General features: G+C 35.2%; 1 protein-coding gene across 2 annotated transcripts in view; it reads right to left on the bottom strand.

The window, feature by feature from the left end:
• LOC106464550 (protein patched-like) overlaps positions 1-21,059 on the bottom strand; it is a 99,772-nt gene that overhangs the window by 16,774 nt on the left and 61,939 nt on the right. For both annotated transcript variants that reach the window (XM_022392285.1, XM_013924695.2), the window contains exons 8-16: positions 18,787-18,879; positions 14,225-14,346; positions 13,802-13,949; positions 13,232-13,372; positions 12,578-12,736; positions 7,127-7,222; positions 1,502-1,746; positions 1,138-1,373; positions 532-722 (exon numbers count right to left, since the gene is read on the bottom strand). In XM_022392285.1, the coding sequence (XP_022247993.1) occupies positions 532-722; positions 1,138-1,373; positions 1,502-1,746; positions 7,127-7,222; positions 12,578-12,736; positions 13,232-13,372; positions 13,802-13,949; positions 14,225-14,346; positions 18,787-18,879 (1,431 nt within the window). The remainder of the gene's footprint in view (positions 1-531; positions 723-1,137; positions 1,374-1,501; positions 1,747-7,126; positions 7,223-12,577; positions 12,737-13,231; positions 13,373-13,801; positions 13,950-14,224; positions 14,347-18,786; positions 18,880-21,059) is intronic.

Here is a 21,059-nt window from a genome sequence, read left to right as displayed (position 1 = left end):
CACGTAATCCTCTCGTTCTATCTACTCTTTATTGTCACAAGTAAGCGTAGCAAAATTCAATCCAGTTAATCCTCTCGTTCTATCTACTCTTTAATGTCACAAGTAAGCGTAGCAAAATTCAATCCAGTTAATTCTCTCGTTCTATCTTATCTTTAATGTCACAAGTAAGCGTAGCAAAATTCAATCCAGTTAATTCTCTCGTTCTATCTTATCTTTAATGTCACAAGTAAGCGTAGCAAAATTCAATCCAGTTAATTCTCTCGTTCTATCTACTCTTTAATGTCACAAGTAAGCGTAGCAAAATTCAATCCAGTTAATTCTCTCGTTCTATCTACTCTTTAATGTCACAAGTAAGCGTAGCAAAATTCAATCCAGTTAATCCTCTCGTTCTGTCTTCTCTTTAATGTCACAAGTAAGCGTAGCAAAATTCAATCCAAAATTAAAGTCTAGTGAAGCTCCACTAGACGGCATTAAAATAATATTTTTTAAGATTTATTGAACGCTTCTAGAACTTTACGAGCAAATACAAACCTTCACAGATGTTTTTTGAAGAAATGGAGCATAATGGTGCGTAGCAATCCTCGTCAGTGACCACCCGAAACACAGCTGTTGTGTGTTAACGCAAGTCTCCAAACACTTCTGCCTCCAACTCTTCTGCTTATCTTGGATCAGCTCTTTTGTTGACGTAGAGTTGATGGTTGACAGGTTTTCTGTTGAACAGTCTGAAAATATAAACAGATAACACTACAGTGAAACTAAGTTCAGTTGAAACAGGTAATGTTCTGGTTGAGAGGTTCTCTGTTCAACAGTGGTAACATAATAAAAATACGGTAAATTAAGTTCAGTTGAAATATGCAATGTTCTGGTTCAGAGGTTTTCTGTTTAACAGTCTGGCAACATAACAATAAAACTACAGTAAATTAAGTTCAGTTAAGACTATTGTTCGTTCTAACAAATTTTCCGTTTCGATTTTTTTATAATTAAGAAACAATTAACACTGTTTGTTTTTATCACACCCTAAAGAAGTCTATGGCCAAATGTAGTTATCAATGTCTTTTAAAAATTGCAATTTTTTTTTTTCTTTTTTGTACACGAGCTTCGTTTGAGATAAAGTCACGTTTTTCTTATTTTAAATACCTGTGTTATTGTTGTTTTCTGTCCAACACTGAGTTTTTTCAGTTCCAGGAGGGGGCGCTAGCACTGTAACCACGTGATTACGATCAGGAGGAAGTGCTCGAGTGACGGCCTGCCGTTTAGGAATTTCTTTGGACGAGACAAGGTTACATAATGATGACGTAGATCCTAATCTCGTGCTGTTCTGTAGTTTACTCCTACCTTCTTCCATGCTGCAAATCGGCGACACTTGGGTACCCCTGGGTTAGAAATTGACAGTTTATTTTGAGCTTTAAATTAAAAACGCGCGCACATATTAGCTTATGTAATGTATTAAAACATTCCCAATCGAATAACAAAACATTAAAAAAATAAAAATGTAACATACCCACTGAAACAGCAGAAAACATCTATTTTTTTTGCTTTTTGTCGCCGGAGATCTAAACTGACGATTGCCGGGAAGACCAACAACATGGCGGCCAGATTAAAGATGACTAAGATTGCTGCTTGAAGAACAAAGGCCCGTAAGGCTGGAATTGGGATGATGGCAGCAGCAAAGAAGGCACACATGTTGCTGAAGGAAGTGATAAGCACACTGACGCCGCTTCTCTTTAAGCACTCTCCTGTCTGGTCCTGGAAATTATAATTATCATTCTTTATTTTAAATACAATAGAGGTTAGGTTATGGATAAATAAACTTTTAAGCTAAGAGCACATCTGTTGTACATTAAGAAAATAATAACTGATGTGTCTCTGTAAAAATTCGAATGATCTGTTTGTTTCGAATATTCCTGAAAAGCCATCTTTGCTAGTCGTATCTAATCTCAAGTTAATCAAGTAGAGGGAAAGCATCTAGTTAACAACACCCATCTCCAATTTTTGGATTACTCTAATATTGAATAGTGAGATTTCAGCACGGCCCCATAGTGCAAAGCGCGATTTGTAGCAACTGCACACAAACCGTGATCCCTCGGATTCACAGTCCGGCAAGCAAACCACTATGTCACGCCTGATTCCAATCAAACATGTAAGCATATTACCACTTAACTTTTGTTTGCAACCGTCTACAGTCCATGACCATCGAGTTTCGTTTTCTATAAAGGTTTCATCAGCTAGAGAATACTAAAAGATCCGTCGATTAATCTAACATGCCATTTGTATGCTACTATAAATAAATTTTAGAATATAGCAGGTTCCAGCAAGCTAAATATAAAAGCTCTTTTAGGCTTATTATAACCTTTTTATCCGGATCTTTACAGATTTTTGTGTAAAACTAATTTCATGTTGATATTCCCTCTAGCCATACCTTACTGCCAAACTTAAGTGAAAAATAATCAGATGATAACTGAACATACTATCACGTTTTGTACGCCATCTTGGATTTCTGTTCGGCGCAATTTCCAGATTCCCGAGGTCTTACGAAGAATTTTTATTTTCAAATTCACCGCAATTAATTTATGTATCTTATAACGATTGAATTCTACATATCAAATAAAAATGTTGTGGCAGTGGCTACTTGACATTCATTTTCAAAAAAGAAAGTCGAAACCTTAACAAAATGCTGAAATTCCCACAATTCCTAGCTCAGCTCCTTAGCATGCGTTGTGTGCACTTGCACTGTTGTTATTATATATTTACCTTCATTCTAAGCAGGGCAAAGCTCTTTCTAGTTTGATTGAATATTTTAAGCCTAAAGCGATACGACGTTGGACTGGTAGGCCTACCTTCTTGTTGTGAGTTAACGATTTAGGCTTAAATCTAGTAGTCTTGATTGCAGATTTTTATAGCGCAATGTAGCTAAGCTTATTTTTTAGCCGGCTCTGTCCTAATTATTTCATTAGCTCATTGTGGACTGTGCCATAAAATAGGCCTAACTGAATGACGTTTAATAACTTGGGTGAGGACTTCATCCTCGGATCCTCTACTACTACTTCGTCACGCTAGCTGGTAGTTATTTTATATTACACTTAATACTAATATACTAATGACCTAGTTAACTTTAGCGATTTGTTATATGCATCAAGGTTTTCGTATGTATGTTCATAGATACACTTTTTAATAATGTAACTTGCTAGCATTTCTATGTAACCAGAAGGTAACATGAAATATTGTTTTAAGAGCAATAACTCCACACGTGACCCAATCCGAAATGGCAGTGTTATGCTTCTGAATGTACAGCATTCAATAAAGAAATAAAAAAACAGAAAGGTTCAAAACATGGTCGACGAAATTAAACATGCGTACAGGACAAATAAAATTGCTTTTTAAAAGCCGGGACTTCGTGTGCAGCTAACAATTCCACTTCCACGACGTAGAAAGACCACACGTATTTAATAAAGAGAAATGATATTCTGCGAGTCTAGTGGATACAGTATGTGACTCATGACAATATTTGAACTATACTAGGTAACAAAAAGTGCTCTGTCATTAGCATCTATCACGAACAGCATTCAAAGCCTTAATTACGTTTCATTTGACATGACTCTGTGATGCCGAATTCAAAAAAGTGTACTCGCTAAAAAAGAACGACCACACAGAAACTTCTTACAGTGACACCTACCGTATGAAATGTTCATTACTAAAACATACAATAGAAATGTCTTGCAATTTTCTTTGATAAAGATATTAAGTAATTTTGTAATTTTTTTTACTTCAATTAAGTAATAAAATATACAGATCTCAGAATAAATTTTCTTTTTAATTCCGCAAGGAAACTTCCTGTGATAAAATACACAATTTTCAACTAGTTGACTTGAATGGTTATAACTCCTACAATGGATTTTGGTGTGGATATGACTTTCAGATTCATATAATGACAAAAAGTGCTAAAATTATGGGTTACTGACGTTAGATTGAGATTTATTATGCTAAAGAGAAAACTTTCTAAAGTCAGGTTTTTTTTTATGTTGTTGTATTAAGACCTTAATGGTGTTGTTTCGGTTCAGTGACACAGAAGATTGCAGTGTACCTTTGTTTTGTACTTGTTTCCCAAATTCATGAGTCAGATATCCTTAATTTAAAAGAACACCCTTGTTTCGTAAATAGAAACCGTCAGGTATCTCAGTATCTCCGAATTGTTTTCGTGTTAACTCAAAATGATGTCACGATCGTTTTATCTGAAATTTTAATAAGTTTGTTCGATTGTTTTGAATTTCGCGCAAAGCTACTCCAAGGTCATATGTGTTAGCCGTCCATAATTCAGTTGTGATGAACCAGAGGGAAGACTGTTAGTTAACATCACCCACCGCCAACTCTTGGGCTACTCTTTTACCAACGAACAGTAAGGTTGACCGTCTCATTATAACGCCCCCACGGCTGAAAGGATTCGAACCCGCAGATATCGAGTCGAGTGCCCTAACCGCTAGCTTATATGGTTAATGAAATGGAACTATTATGTAAATATGCTGTTCAATAGCTTTTGCAATAAATAGTATGAATTAGGAAGTTTTAAACCTCAAGTGTTACAACTTTATATCACGAGGGGACGTTGTTAATATTGAGCCACACAAACCATAGTTTGTTTTTATCCATATTTCAATCCTACATAATACTGTCCAAGCTTCTAAAACTTAACCGGAAGCACTAAATTCAACTTAAAGTACATCCCTCCCAGAGGTTCCTTTCCACCCCTCTCAAACAGAAATGAATAGAAAGATGGGATACTTCAAAGATAAACATCGAGGGTGCAGAGTGGTTTATAACTCCCGTTTTGGACGTAGACAGGGGAGGGTAAAAATCAGACAGGCTGTTAACAGGGACATTTTTCTTAGTCCAAAGACTGAAGATTTAATCGGAGTAATTCATCGAGAAGTAACTGAGAGTGTTGGAAACAAAAGTGACTGTATTTGATTTTTTTATGTGTTTTTATCAAGCATTAGTCATTCAATCTTTCCTCCTAACGTCAAAACACGGGCAATGCCTAAATAAGTGCGAAATCTGATGTATAAAAACACCGCAAAAACAGATGGTCCTCAAAAATATTAGAAATATTGCAAACTAAAGTGTCCGTGTAGACCTAGCAAAGTGCTTTTCTGACAGCTCTAGCCACGCGACTTGCTGGCTGGTAGACAGAGGCCTGATTTTAACTCGACCAAGAAAGCACAGAGTTAAAGATTCCAAAACATTAGATAAAATACAAGTTTCTTCAGCTACAAGTAAAATTAGTAACAATTCAATCAACCAAAACCGCCTTGAATTTCCTGAGATTCCATCATATACCACTGTTCTGGGTAGTACAAGACTGGACGATAAATGAACCCCTCCTTCACATCATTGTACACAAAAAATAACGTTTCAACACACACCCTCCGACACAGGAATCGGAGGATATCTTAGACATTGTTTAAGGCAGTATGTAAGGTAAAGAAACTGATAACATTCTTCACCACCACCACCCCCTCTTTTTTTTTATATATATACATACCTCAAGTGGTATTAAAATTCCAGAATCTATCACGAGAAAGGTATGATAGCCAGCTTTACGTACGTGACGCGTGTAGCTGTTGCTATGGCGACTAACTAGAGTTAAAAACTTCCAAATAACAACAGAAAGTTGAAACAATAAATCGGAACGACCGATTGTCTTCAATAAGCATAAATTATTAAAATAAACAATAAAATAAATGGATTTTCCTTGATCCGAATTCCCGACAATGATTGCTTCTAATAAAACGCTGAACATTTCAATAATCTGTTTTGTGAAATATTATTTATCTGTAAGTAGCAAAGGGTTTTTAAGCATGGAGAAACAACAAAACAGACGAAACTTTCAATGCACAAGTAACAGACAGACCAACATACTTTCCAAGTAACATGTAACATCAGTAAATGTAACAAATAACATGAAAAACAATAAAGTCGGAGAGTAACAGACAGACTAATAAAGTTTTGGTTGTAGCAAGTAACAAACCAACTAACTTTTACAAATAACACTCGTACACTTTTAACGAATATATATATACATACATAGTTAAACTACAAAATAGTAGAAGTATGAAACAAATCAGTCACGTTTATTAAAGTGCAAGTAAACTTCCCAAAACTAGCAAGTAATAGGCTAGTAAGTATCAAAACTAGCAAGTAATAGGCTAGTAAGTATCAAAACTAGCAAGTAATAGGCTAGTAAATATTAAAACTAGCACTTAATAGGCTAGTAAATATCAAAACTAGCACATAAGAGGCTAGTAAATATTAAAACTAGCACTTAATAGGCTAGTAAATATCAAAACTAGCACATAAGAGGCTAGTAAATATCAAAACTAGCAAGTAGTAGGCTAGTAAATATCAAACTAGCAAGTAGTAGGCTAGTAAATATCAAACTAGCAAGTAATAGGCTAGTAAGTATCAAAACTAGCAAGTAATAGGCTAGTAAGTATCAAAACTAGCAAGTAATAGGCTAGTAAGTATCAAAACTAGCAAGTAATAGGCTAGTAAGTATCAAAACTAGCAAGTAACAGGCTAGTAGACTTTAAAAGTAGCAAGCAACACAACAATAATAAGTCACACACACAAGTGAAATTAACATATATAAAAATTTATTTTTTCAACTCCTTGGAGAAAATAGGAATGAACAAAAAGTCACTTGATAAAAAGGAGTGGCAACATGACCTGTTCCCTTTGAAACATCTAACATAAAGCAAGAATTGTTGGACCATTATTTACGATAATGTAGTAAAACAAACATCCAGAAAGGAAGAATACAAAAAACTGATTTGACAAGCATATATTCACTAATATTGTAAGGAAAACCTGAATCTTCTAGGCCATCAGAATACACAGTCAAATCAGGCATCAGCATGGAGTCCCAAACCCATCAGTATGAAAATACTCCCTCGCAAGGAAGTTTCTGAGTGTATATTTATTTTTCTATTCCTCGAAAGTGACTTGGTGTCTTAGACAAGTAAGACATACACATATATGATTCAATAATGCTATGCCTTGTCTCCTTTAATATTTATGGATTCAACCTAAAGTTACACAAATTTCAATTAAAAAGCTTAAAGCTTTGACTTACCTCAAAAGGTATATCAGAATGACAATTCTCTGCATAAGTGTGAGCCAATAAAAATATGCCATCTACTCCAAGGCCCAAGGCTAAGAAGGGTACAATCTGTAAAAAAGTAAAGTAGATGTAATGAAACAATAAAAAACACAATTCAGTTTGTGACCATTATAACCAAAATTTGAGTCTTTCCAAAGAAAGGTAGATAAAATCTGTGTAAATGAAAATGGAAAGTTTTTTTTTTATTACCTTTCTTATAAGAAGCATAGACAGATCAAGTGCATTAACTGTATTTCAATGCATTTAGGCCTAACGGCAATTTTACACGTGCACTTGTATGTATTATACGAAATAAATTTCAATGTAATAGAAAAGAAAAATATTAAATATTTGCAATGTATTTTAATAAAAAAAATTCTATTTTTATAAATTACTGTTTTAATATATAACCATGTTATGTGTAGAATGACTTAACATAGCCATATTATTTAAATATATGTTTTTAACTAAACTGGCATTTCAACTAATATTCATTAAGCCTATTCAAAAGTTAGAGGTAAGAACTATTGAGCATTCAAAGGTTGTATAAAAACTGTCAATCAGAAGTCAGGGCATGTCACTCTTTCTTCTAAAAATATTTCAACCAGCATACAGAACCTGTCACCTTTTCCAAGACTGTGTAAAACTGTTAATCAGAAGTCAGGACCTGGCATTCTTTTTAAAATTGTGTCAACCATCAGTCAGAACCTGTCACCTTTTCTAAGACTGTGTAAATCTGTGTTAACTATCAGTCAGAACCTGTCACCTTTTCCAAGACTGTGTAAATCTGTGTCAACCACTGGTCAGGACCTGTCACATTTCCTTATGAGAAGTCAGAATAATTTACAATATGAGCAATCAACCATTATGCTTTAGCATGTCAAAACCTTTAGAAGTATATGCATAAAGAACGTTTCCAGTATTGTGTTTAGTTACAGTCTGTTAAGAAAACAAGTATTTTCTGATCCTCAAATATTAACCCATTTTTCTCTCTAATTATTATGTTATACTATATCTTCTCCATACTTATATTTGAAAATATAACATCCACAAAAAAAACTAAGCTATTCAGCAGTGAGATGTTACAATGATGTAAAGAGGAACATCTATAGATTGCACTTGGGGAGCTTACTTCAGCATCATCTGTGTTCCTAAACTAGGAATACATTTCTGAAATAACATACAACGTTCCTTGTATTTTAACTTTATTCAATACCATTAATGATGAGCACTTAAGGACGCTCTAGTTTCAGTTTCACACTTAGCATTAAGTGTGATTAATATATAATTACAAGTGTTCTACCATTCAGCAAACGGGCCAATATCTGATGCTTCATTAATTAATAACATTTCATTGGATGATAATTTGTGTGTGACAATATGGGTGTTAAAAGGGAAAAAAAAAACTGCACTAACGTTTCTTGAGCTACTTGATTAAAATAGTTTCTGTACTAAAGGAGGTCACGTTTCTAATGGCACTGGGAATGGAGAACAATCTCGAAAAAACAACGTCGAAGCTTAGTTCCTGGTAGCTTACTTACTCTTCTCGGCTGACGATTTTTACCCTTTTCATTTATAAAATTTCAAAACTATCGATTTCAATTACACTGTTGTTCCCCATGTTGTTCACTATAACCCCACTAGTATCATCGTATCATACTAGTTCTGCCGATGAGGCCTCAGCCAAGTGCTGGTAGCTTTATTAATTTGTAATTACGTACGAGGCTTAGCATCTTTTCTTGGATATGCTAACACTTGCAATACACCAATTGTAACTCTGGGGATAAATTTATGAAGCCCATCACAAGCTCGTGACTGTAGGCGCCACAAGATTCTTTTCGTTCGATGAATATTCAAAGTGGTAGACGTGAAGCACCACACGTAGCAGTCTCCCGAGTACTTGACCGCTGTCGCCTATGGTGAAGTGGCACTCTTCGAAAGTCGGTTTCTCGTGTTTCCTTATCCAACTGGGTGTTCTCCACGTCTGTGGCTCAATGCCAGCTTTACAAAGAGAACTGATGTTTGGAGCGAACGTTAAGTTTTACGTAATTACCACCGCTGTCACGCCCAGAAGGTTAGAAAACAAATATAAACTTTACTAAAACACTTTTCCATTTCTGTACTTAAAGTAATTTTCCCGTGTTATAAGTTCTATATTTAATATATTACGCGACTTTTACGAAAAATCCAGTAAAAGGCAAGCAAACAAAAGCGTCGGAACATATTTTGTGTGTGTGTGTGGGGGGGGGGGGGCGATCGGAGAGCATCTTATTTGATATTTTAACCGTCACCTTTGAATTCATAACCGAAATAGCGACTTTTCATGATAGTTATACACAAGTCTCTACTCCCCATTCAAAGGGACTCTTCACTACCGGTCAAAATCGGGAGGGGGGGCAGACGTACCTATGTAAGCAACCATTCTGCTTAAATGAAACTAACCACTTGCAAAGCAGCTGATTTATTAAACGTGTGGTAAAAAAACAGAAGAGACCTCGACCTATTTTACTTACATAGTACGGATTTTATAAACTGAGGTCACCATTCTCAGTTCCTTTCGCAAAGTTTCGCCTCTTTTCCCGAGGATACTAGTTCTTTTTCACATTGTTTTCTTTAAGAAATGTTTTTAAAAATCGTATCCTATAATGAAATTATGTTCGAACAATATCGTCAAAGCAGCGAGAATACAACTCATTAACAAACTCAAACCTCGGCGATCGTTGTTCGAGTGCAGGGCATCAATCACTTATGACGTCATGTCGTGTTCCAAGATAACCCGCGTCTTGCTCACTGAACAGGCGGGTTATTAATCACAGCTGTACCCCCCCCCCCCATAAAAGTTGAGAAGTTCCCGCGAATGGGGAAAAAAGTAAAAAGAAGGTGTGGATAGACATTAGTAAATCAACAAAAAACCAGCGTATTATATTACAGTAACAATTTATAGCTTTGAGAATTAAGCTGACTTCCTTGTCCTGAAAAGGTTTTTTTCGGTATTCTAATTTGTATACCCTGATGGTTTACAGCTCCTACTTCTTCAGTTCTTATTAACATATCACACATTTGTATATCATACAAACAAACACCAAACATTAACATGTAATGTTCATGGTTTACCACTCCTACTTCTTCAGTTCTTATTAATATATCATACAAGCAAACGTCAAGCATTAACATGTAATGTTCTTAATACGCTGTTGGAAGGTAAGGGAACTTCCTGTTATTTACAAATTGCTACCAAAATATTGGCTAATTCATTCTGCACACACTAAACGTTATACGATATCTTATAAAATAAGCGTTGATTTCACTATATTACCTACCTCACTTTTATAAAATAAGCGTTGATTTCACTATATTACCTACCTCACTTTTATAAAATAAGCGTTGATTTCACTATATTACCTACCTCACTTTTATAAAATAAGCGTTGATTTCACTATATTACCTACCTCACTTTTTTTTTTCATTCAGTAATTTGAACAAAAGCTCTACGCCAATAAATCAGTATGAATTTCCAACATGCCCATGTATTGCGAGTTTTATTTTGAAACTTATAAGAAACGAATTACAAATATCATTCTAACAGAACGTTCTGAATTTCATTACAACTAGTCTTGGTTGGGTTACATAGAGGAAAAAATACAAAAAATTTAATCTTTCAACAAACTGTAGCAAAATGTTTGTTTTTCAATTTCGCGCAAAACTACACGAGGGCTATCTGCGCTAGCCGTCCCTAATTTAGCAGTGTAAGGCAGCTAGTCATCACCACCCACCGCCAATTCTTGGGGTACTCTTCTACCAACGACTAGTGGGATTGACCGTCACATTATAACGTCCCCACAGCTGAAAGGGCGAGCATGTTTGGTGGGACTGGAATTCAAACCCGCGACCCTCGGATTGCGAGTCAACCGCCCTATTCACTTGGTCATGCCGGGCCAATTTCAAAAATATATCCATGCAGCCAATCCTGCGGACCCTACTATACCCTTGATCTCTTCATCAGGAGCCCCAGTATGAAAATTTCGAAAATATAAACGTAAATTCTAATTTTGAACTAAAGCTTACATGCCGACCTTTATCTAAATCCAGGATTCAGTTTTGATAGCCCCAAACCCCATTTGACCCCTCAGATTTCAAAATTTATATTCAATGGGGACAAGAATCTATATGTAGTATTTCAAGACGTTTTTGCTCAAAACTGTGAGAGAATTTCAAAAATCAAATTAACATGGATAAATATTGAAAAATGGAGATTGTTGCACAGGTGTATGTTGAATTATAACTATTTATTCCTAACCTCCGCCCCCCATGGCACAGCGGTATGTCTGCGGTCTTACAGCGCTAGGAATCGGGTTTCGATACCCGTGGTGGGCAGAGCACAGATAGCCCATAAATTCAAACAATCCTACCCTCCCCGCGTCTTTCTATCAGTGAATCCAAAAGTAAAACAGTCAGTACGTTTTCCTAACAAAGCGCTTAGCATTAATAGTGAAGCCATTGCGACCATAACAAAGTAACAGGTGTATCCTCCCATTTGCTGATCACGTGCAGAGAAGCTGCCAAACTCGGAAGCTGTATCTCTCTCAGCGGGTTTTAAGTTGTGAGTTTTTTATTGTTTTTCGCACACAGAATAGCAACAGGTAATACCTAATGTATATAAGAATCATTTTTAGCAGTAACAGCTTTATATAAAGTTAGTGATAAGCAAAACATATCCACCCTACAGCCTTTGGATGCCAAAAGGTCTACTCTTCTAACACTTACACAGCAAGTCATAATACACACAACGAACCATTCACTGCCTTTTCCTTAGTAGTAAACCGCTCCTTCCTTTATACCGCTAGAAACCGAGTTTCGATACCAGTAGTGGCCAAAGCACAGGTAGCCCATTGTGTAGCTTTGTGCTTAACTTCAAACTAATTAGTTAACCCTTTAAGTAACTGTGCTATTTTGAGTGTGTCAATAAAAGTGCTGTTTACAGCTCAGAGATAGATATAGTTTCATTCCTTTTTTACGTATACCTGTATAATCCGGTAATGGCTGCCAGAAACATTTGTAACTTTTATGGTAAGTCATTTAATAAATGTTAAGTTAATATGAAATCAGATTAAAAACCCGATCTTAAGAAACAACATACTTGAATATATCCCCCCCAGTGGCTTATAAACCTAAAAACCGGGTTTCGATACCCGTGGTTGGCACAACACGGGCAGTCCATAGTGTAGCTTTGCGCTTAAAAACAAAACAAACAAACTTAAAGATGCATGAACTAAATGTACGTGATCTTAGCACGTATTTTAAAAAGCTGACATATACGTTGTAAGAAGAATATGAAAGAAAAAGTTGAAACTGATATATATATCGGAAGGGAATGATTTTTTAATTACTTAAAATACACTATTTTACTTGACAATAACTGCTTACCTGGGTAGTGGAAGCATTGAACACAATGCCTAGAATTGCACAGAGTCCAAGTCCCGCTGCGACGGATAACGCCACCAACAGAACTCCAGCAAGTCCAATTCCACTCTGAGAATTGACAGCGTCCGTCCACCTCAATAACGACGCACAGGCGTAAACCAACTATGGAAGAAAACCGTAATTAAGAGGCGACTCTGTCTTTTTTATTCAACTCTGGTAATGTTTTTCATCTTTATACTTTTTTAAAACATATTCTGCCATTATACCTCCAATCAACTCTTCTTCATCTCCGTAGCGACCTTAATCCCAACTAGGTTGGGGTCAGCCGGTAATTTCTAGATGACAAAAATTTTCTTTACGCTCGGCTCAGTCGGCAACCATAGAGAACAAGCATGTTCGACGACGGGGATTCGAACTCGCGACCCTCAGACTGCGAGTTGAGCGTCCTAACCACCAGGCCATGCCAAGCCCATACTTAAATAATATCTTCAATCAAAATGCAACATTTGAATTTCGATGGTCCTCATTCAAAGGTTCAGAAAATCTTTTAATATTTGGTCATACCAAATTATCCTATGCTGCTGTGTAATAGAGTAAAATTATTCACAAAATATTACGAGTTCTTATCGCTAAAAAAACATGAAATAAAATGGTTACCATTAGGATGTATCCCAAAGCCACGCGGGTGACACTCATTTCTGAGAAATTTTTAAGAATATCAGCCAAAGACGTTGTAGAAAATGCATTCATGTTGTAATGTTTGCTCTGGTTGGTCGTCTTCGTGAGCATTAGCACCTCCTAATGGAACCAGCATAAGATATCAAACTTTATACATAGAGTACAACTAAGATTCTAATGTTTATAATTTGTTGTAAAAGAAAAACTTTGACGAAAGTACGACTTTGTTGTTTATTACTTTCTTTGTAAAGAACGAAACACTTGAAAGTATAGTACTATTTAAATTAGTATCTGCTTTTGACTTAAATATAGATACACTGGTATTTTAGTAAGAGGACAACTTACCGGATTCCTATAAGATAAGCGTTGGAAAAAAAATAATACGATAAATAATGATACCTTAAAATTTTAAAGATTTATATGAAAAACTGTGAACTACTGTACCGTATACTTCTAATAAACAAAGTTGTAACTATTACAGTGAAGCTTAAATAACGACAATAAGTTTAAAATATGAATCTATTTAATACGTATTATGTTATTTTTTACCTCTGTAAATTTTCTCTGCCAAGTTTCTAATATCAGTTTGGCCTTTCCTTCATCCCATCCAAGGTTGTGAACTTTGTAATGTCCTTTCCAGAATTCGTACATTTCCTTCTCTCCCATTAGCTGTACTACTGACTGCAAAGCTTCCGCTCTAGGGAAAGAATAAAACATACTATGTACGAAAGGTGTTAAGATTTCAAATATTCCTATAACCAATAAATAGTATTTCGAAATGAAACATACATAATTGGTTGTGTCGAACTAAAAATATAGTTTCATAACTTAGTGCTGAGACAAATATCAAAACAAATCTACTAAAATGAAGCTTTCCCGCATATTGAAACATTACGTTAGAGCTCATTTTACACTCATTAGAGAGAAAAGTAAATAAAGTTCACGTAGAATACAAGTGAAGGTCGAACCTACTTTACTATATAACCACTTTTGTTTTTCAAGACTCCGCCGACAAGAAGATCCTCTGGCCAGTGCATATACTTTGTTGCAAACCCGTAACATCCGCCAGTTAGTTCTGTGCCGATATCTGGAGCCTGCAACAGAATACATACTGCTACAATACTATAACTACAATAGTATACATATTGCTACAATACTATAACTACAACACGATACATATTACTACAGTACTCTAAACTACAGCAAAGTACACATTGCTACAGTAGTCTAAACTACAACAAAGTACACATTGCTACAGTAGTCTAAACTACAACAAAGTACACATTGCTACAGTAGTCTAAACTACAACAAAGCATATATCGCTGCAGTACTCTCAACTACAACAAAGTACATATTGCTGCAGTACTCTCAACTATAACAAAATACATATTGCTATTGCTACAGTATTTAAACTACAACAAAATACATGTTGCTATCGCTGCAGTACTCTCAACTATAACAAAATACATATTGCTATTGCTACAGTATTTAAACTACAACAAAATACATGTTGCTATCGCTGCAGTACTCTCAACTAGAACAAAATACATATTGCTATTGCTGCAGTATTTCAACTACAACAAAATACATGTTGATATCGCTGCAGTACTCTCAACTACAACAAAATACATATTGCTATTGCTGCAGTATTTCAACTACAACAAAATACATGTTGCTACAGTACTCTCAACTACAACAAAATACATATTGCTATTGCTGCAGTATTTCAACTACAACAAACACATGTTGCTACAGTACTCTCAACTGCACCAAATACATATTGTTACAGTACTCTCAACTACAGCGGAATTCATATTGTTAAAGTACTCTCAACTACAACGGAATTCATATTATTGCTACAATATTCTCAACTACAATAGAATATATTATATTGTTACAGCACAATACCTACTGTTACAGTATTTTAAAGTAAGAGAAAGATAACTGACACACGTGTATAGCTTGGACAACCATTAATGAAACAACACACACATACAAAACGATTATTTGTATTCCCAGGCGTCATTGATTTCATATTTAATTACATGTTTTATATTTTTTAGGGTGGACTACTCCTTTTCTCAACTTTACTTCTTGTCTGTTTTAAGCCTTTTGGTTCTGGACTTTTGCAATCTGCGGGTCGCGGGTTCGAATCCCCGTCACACCAAACATGCTCGCCTTTTCAGCCGTGGAGGCATTATAATGTGAGAGTCAATCCCACTATTAGTTGGTAAAAGAGTAGCCCAAGAGTTGGCGGTGGGTGGTGATGACCAGCTGCTTTCCCTCTAGTCTTACACTGCTAAATTAGAGAAGGCTAGCGCAGATAGCCTTCGTGTAGTTTTGCGCGAAATACAAAAACAAACAATTCTTGACTTTAAAATATTTTATTGTATTTTCTTATGTCCACCATACGATTGTGATGAAATTAGAATGAAAAAATATTTGGCAGCTTCAGGAAGACTGTAGATTTACAACAACAAATGTATATTTACTAACATATTAATTAAACAATGTATCTGGAAAATTATATACAAAAGAAAATTAATAAAAACACTTCTTCAAACCGCAGATACCCTAAATTTACCCCATTTTCGCATCTTATAAAACCGTTTTTTCACTATCTATTAATAAACCAGGATATCATGAATTATAAAGGTACCTGCGTAGCATATTTGTTTCTAAGCATAATAATTCAATGATATATGTTCATAATTAACGAGAATTGTTGGTTAAATTGTAGCCATTTTCAGTGTAGAGTACAGCGACCTCCATTAATACTGACCAGCATTACTACTGCTCGATGTGTGGTCACTTAACGAGTCAGAAGGCAATGCATAATAAGGGTGGATTATATGGCCTTTGGTGTTTCGCTTCTACATTATTCCCTCCAGTGTCTACTCCTATAATAGCACTGACCTCAAATTCTAGTGTATGACGTGGTTTAGTTATTTCAGTTTAACCATTCTTGTCACATGAATAACGGCATACTGATTTATAATACAACTCACAAGTAACACAGAAGATCATCACGAAATGAAAGCAAATTAGGTCATATCGTTTCTAAGCAAAACCCACGTAGACACGAAACTGAATGAACTTTAACAATAAAAATAAGCTTTACAAATACGTGTATTTCACAATACATCTAAGAATGTGTGAATTAGGAGAATAATTACAAAAGTATGAAATTTATGTTTTGTTTGTTTATGGAATTTCACGTAAAGCTACTGGAGGGCTACCATCTGCACTAGCCGCCCCTAATTTAGGAGTAATAAACTAGTCCAGTGGTTCTCAAACGTTTCAGTCTCGCGTACCACTTTTTGTTTGTTTTTTTTAATTACAAACCCAAGCCTAATTTTTTTTAAAGATAAAAAAACCTAGTAACAAAAATTCACATTTTAAATACTTACCCACTAATGCGAAGGATGCGATTGTTTTTCTGTCACGATTGAAAAATATGTGGTACCATTTTTGTCAATTTTAAGGGAAGAAAATACTGGCGAGTCTATGCAGGTAGAGGGTGAGATTATAAGACTATATGAAAGTGGAAAGTTCAGATAAAGCTTATTAAAGATTTTATGATTTTTTTATATCAATTGTGTCGTGTACCACCGACATTAGCTACACCTAACACCAGTGGTACGAGAACCACAGTTTGAGAATACCTGAACTAGAGGGAAGTCAAAAAGTCGACACCACCCACTGAAAACGCTTGGGTCACTCTTTTTACCAACGAAAAGTGGAGTTCACTGTCAGATTATAAAGCCCTCACTGTTGAAGGGGTGTGAATGTTCGGTGACGGGATTCGAACCTTGCGACTTTAAGTTGAATACTCTAACCACCAGGCCATGTTAGGCCTTATGTATGAATTAGGGAAGTCTTGCACATGCGTTAACTGAGTGAGATTTTCTTTCAGGTGCGTGAATTAGGGGGAGAATTACAAATGTGGGTATTTAAAAAGAGATAATTTATAAATGTGTGTAAAAATGTTTAAAACCCAGTTTTATGGGACATGGTGCAAATTTTGCCCACAGATAACATCATAAACTCAAAGACAAATACTTACGAGGCGCCAAATTTTAACTTTCCAATTTAGGCTTAACTGTGTGGCGTTTTAACTTTTCAATTTAGGCTTAACTGTGTGCAGTTTTAATTTTTCAATTTAGGCTTAACTGTGTGCAGTTTTAATTTTTCAATTTAGGCTTAACTGTGTGCTTAACTTTTCAATTTAGGCATAACTAGGTGCAGTTTATATATTATATATTGCATACTTAGTTTATAAATGTCGCTACTATTTGTTTGTTCGTTAAATTTTGCGCAAAGCTTCTCGACGGTTATCTGCGTTAGCCGTCCCTAACTAAGAAATGACAGACTAGAGGGAAGGCTGCTAATCAACATCACCCACTACCAACTCTTTATCCCACTATTCCCATTATCTGCGGCTTACATCTCAATTAATTATTATTACTTTCTGAAATATTAGGCTTGTCTCAGTTTTCGTATGAAATGCTTAACAAAAAATGGGATTAACTATCACATTATAACGCTTTCACGGCATAAAAAGGGCAAGCATTTTCGGTGACGAGATTCGAATCCGCATCCCGCAATTTGCACGTTCAGCGTTCTATCCACCAGGTCTACTATTATGTATAAATTGATAAGTTGGGTAAGAAAGGTACTTGTTGCATTATTAAACGTAAATGACAATTTATTACCCTCCCCTTCATTTTATTAAATCACCTTAAAGATTTATAAATCGATATGATAATTTATAAAAGGGCTGTAGAAAATAAACATGTAGCTTAATAACACAAAGAGCATATTTGTAAACTCTTATGTACATTTCATGAATTTAGATATATATTTAATAAAACAAGGTGCATATTTGTAAACTGTCATGTACATTTCATAAATTTATATATATATATATATATATATTTAATAACAGAAAGGGGAGCTTATAAACTTTCATGTACATTTATTGTTTGTTTATAGTCAAGCACAAAGTTAGCTACATAATGGGGGATTAACTGCACTTTGCCCACCATGGGTTCGAAACCTGGTTTCTAGCGTTATAAATCCGCAGACTTACCGCTGTGCCACGGGGGGGGGGGGCATATTTCTCAGCCAACTTGTCCATATATATATTGAAGTTATTGTTTGTAATATAACAAGTCGATTTAAGATCCCCCCCGGGAAACAGATATGGAAGGACCCCAAATTATGCAACATATAATAAATTTTAGATATATAATTCAGCTTAAATTGCGAACATACACTTAATGTCTTATACATAGCCTTAATAAAACAACTTAATAACTAATTCCAAACAAGTTTTTAATAAACAAAAGTATCCTGTGATGAAATTTAATAAACCAAGTGGAACTTCTGGTATAGAAAATGGCATACTACTAAAAGTTACATTTTATTTGCCAAAGGCTTTTTGAAATACTACAAAAGTTACGGTTTACATGCCGAAAAGCCTTTTGAAATACTACGAAGTTTCACAGATATTTTGAAAGAGCATTTCCTACCTGTTGTGAGCGCTTATTTGGAGCGGATTCAGGACAAAACTCATCTGTCGGGTCTAGACACGGTTTCTCTTGATACCCGGATGTGATCCCTGCCTGAATTTAAAGTTAAAAGCAAAAAAACTCGTTTACACCGAAGATATACACACATAAAGGTAAATTACCTCACAGAAGAGAGAAAGAAATAATATTGCATTATCATTATTTAATTTCTCTAGTGCATATTCGTGTATAGAATATATTTTAATACTACAAATATACGACCTGATAACACCAAATTGTTGCCCTTTAATTGTACACTCAACGTTTCGCTTTACCGCTTCTACAGGAGCGTTCCACTAAAAGTTTTGGTGAAACGCTTCTGAAGGAGCTTAAAGCGAAACGTTGAGTGTCCAGTTAAGGGAAAACAACAATTTGATGTTATAAAGTCATTTATTTCTAGTATTAAAATACACTCGACTCGCAATCTGAGGGTCTCGGGTTCGAATCCCCGTTCCACCTAATTTGCCCGTCCTTTCAGCCGTGGGGGCGTTATAATGATACAGTCAATCCCACTATTCGTTGGTAAAAGATTAGTCCAAGGGTTGGTAGTGGGTGGTGATAACTAGCTGCCTTCCCTCTAGTCTATCACTGCTAAATTAGGGATGGCTAGAACAGATACCCTCGTGTAGCTTTGCGCGAAATTAAAACATTAAAATACAGCATTCTAAATACATCAGATACAGATAACGTCTCGCACGACAAATGTACATATTAAAAGGCATAATATCGAGGTTTACGTCCCTATTTAAGATGATTACTTTATAAAATATTAGGCTTGCTTAAGTTTTAGTTTTCACATATAAAAGGCAATTTAAAGAGTCAACACAAAATACAGAAAAGTAGTTTCAGTTTCATTGCGTTTCGACTCTTAATAAATAATATTCCGTTGCTAATTAGTTTTTGTGGTCTAATTCTTCAACCAACTATACTGATCTGGCTGAGCCCTATATTTGAAGTTCACAATATTTAACAGTTTTATTGAGGAGTTGAGTTACAAGAAAGAATTTTTTCTTTCAAATTCAATAAAAAAAAAATTGTGAATACAAAGTGTGTTTGGTTTGAATTTCGCGCATAGCTATACGAGGGCTATCTGCGCTAGCCGTCCCAAATTTAGCAGTAATAGACTAAAGGAAAGGCAGCTAGTCAACACCACTAAGGAGGTACTCTTTAACCAACATTTTACCGTAACATTATAACGCCCCACGGCTGAATGGTCGAGCATGTTCGGTTCGAACCCGCGACCCGTCAGATTACAAGTCGAGCTCATGAATAGTCTTTTATCGATGAAATAAAGGAAACATCAAGGACCTATTAAGTTCAGAACGAGAAAAAATTCAAAGTAACTATTCAAATAACTGTTGATTTTCACAAATATCGATAAACTACGAAACCCAATAATGTGGGTTTTAATACTTAACCCTAATAATAAAGTGAGTGGCCCACTGTGATATATATATATATATAAACATACGTAACGTTAACTGCTGCCACTGTGGATTATCGTGGTACATCACCATAAGTAGACAGATTATTGAAACTAAGGTCTCCAGATCGGAACCCGCTGAGCATGCTAATTGGGGTCGGTCGACGTATCAGGAATTTGAAACAAAAGTATCGTGTCTTTATATTAATTCTTTTTTTTTTAATGGGCTCCAGTAACAGATGTTAGTTAAAATTAGCTCATCGATAAGTATGGGTTTCGATTTATTAGTCTCAAATAAATGTCATAAAATTTGTAGTAGACACAGATTATAAAATTGGGATGGCTTGAAATTAACATGACATATCAAGCTATGAAGTTCTATCCCAGAAAACCTCTTATCTTAAATACAAAAAACACATTATACCATACCTATATGGTGATGGTAACTGTTTCTCTGCAAAAACTATTTTTTGTTTGAGGATACCACACCCGTTTACCTCCTGTTTCTAAAAATATTAAAATATTTACATCGTAATTTATTTTTTTAGGTTGATTGGAATCCCTATAGGTATCACACACATTTTAACGAAAGTTATGTACAGTCAAACATTAATGTACAATGTTAAGTATAAACAAAACAATAACCTACAAAGTCAAGTATAACCCAAGTCAATAACCATTTTTGATAAAAGAGTTAGCACAAAAGATCACATATAAAGTGTAATAGACTTAAAATGAGACACAAAACTCGAGCGTTTTCGAATAGTTGATTATTCTTCTTCAGGAGAACAAATAGTCAACTATTCGAAAG

This window comes from Limulus polyphemus, unplaced genomic scaffold (assembly GCF_000517525.1).
Source record: "Limulus polyphemus unplaced genomic scaffold, Limulus_polyphemus-2.1.2 Scaffold1685, whole genome shotgun sequence".
NCBI classification, from domain to species: domain Eukaryota; kingdom Metazoa; phylum Arthropoda; class Merostomata; order Xiphosura; family Limulidae; genus Limulus; species Limulus polyphemus.
The sequence above is the reverse complement of the archived record's forward strand: the minus strand, read 5'-3'. Positions and strand labels throughout refer to the sequence as shown.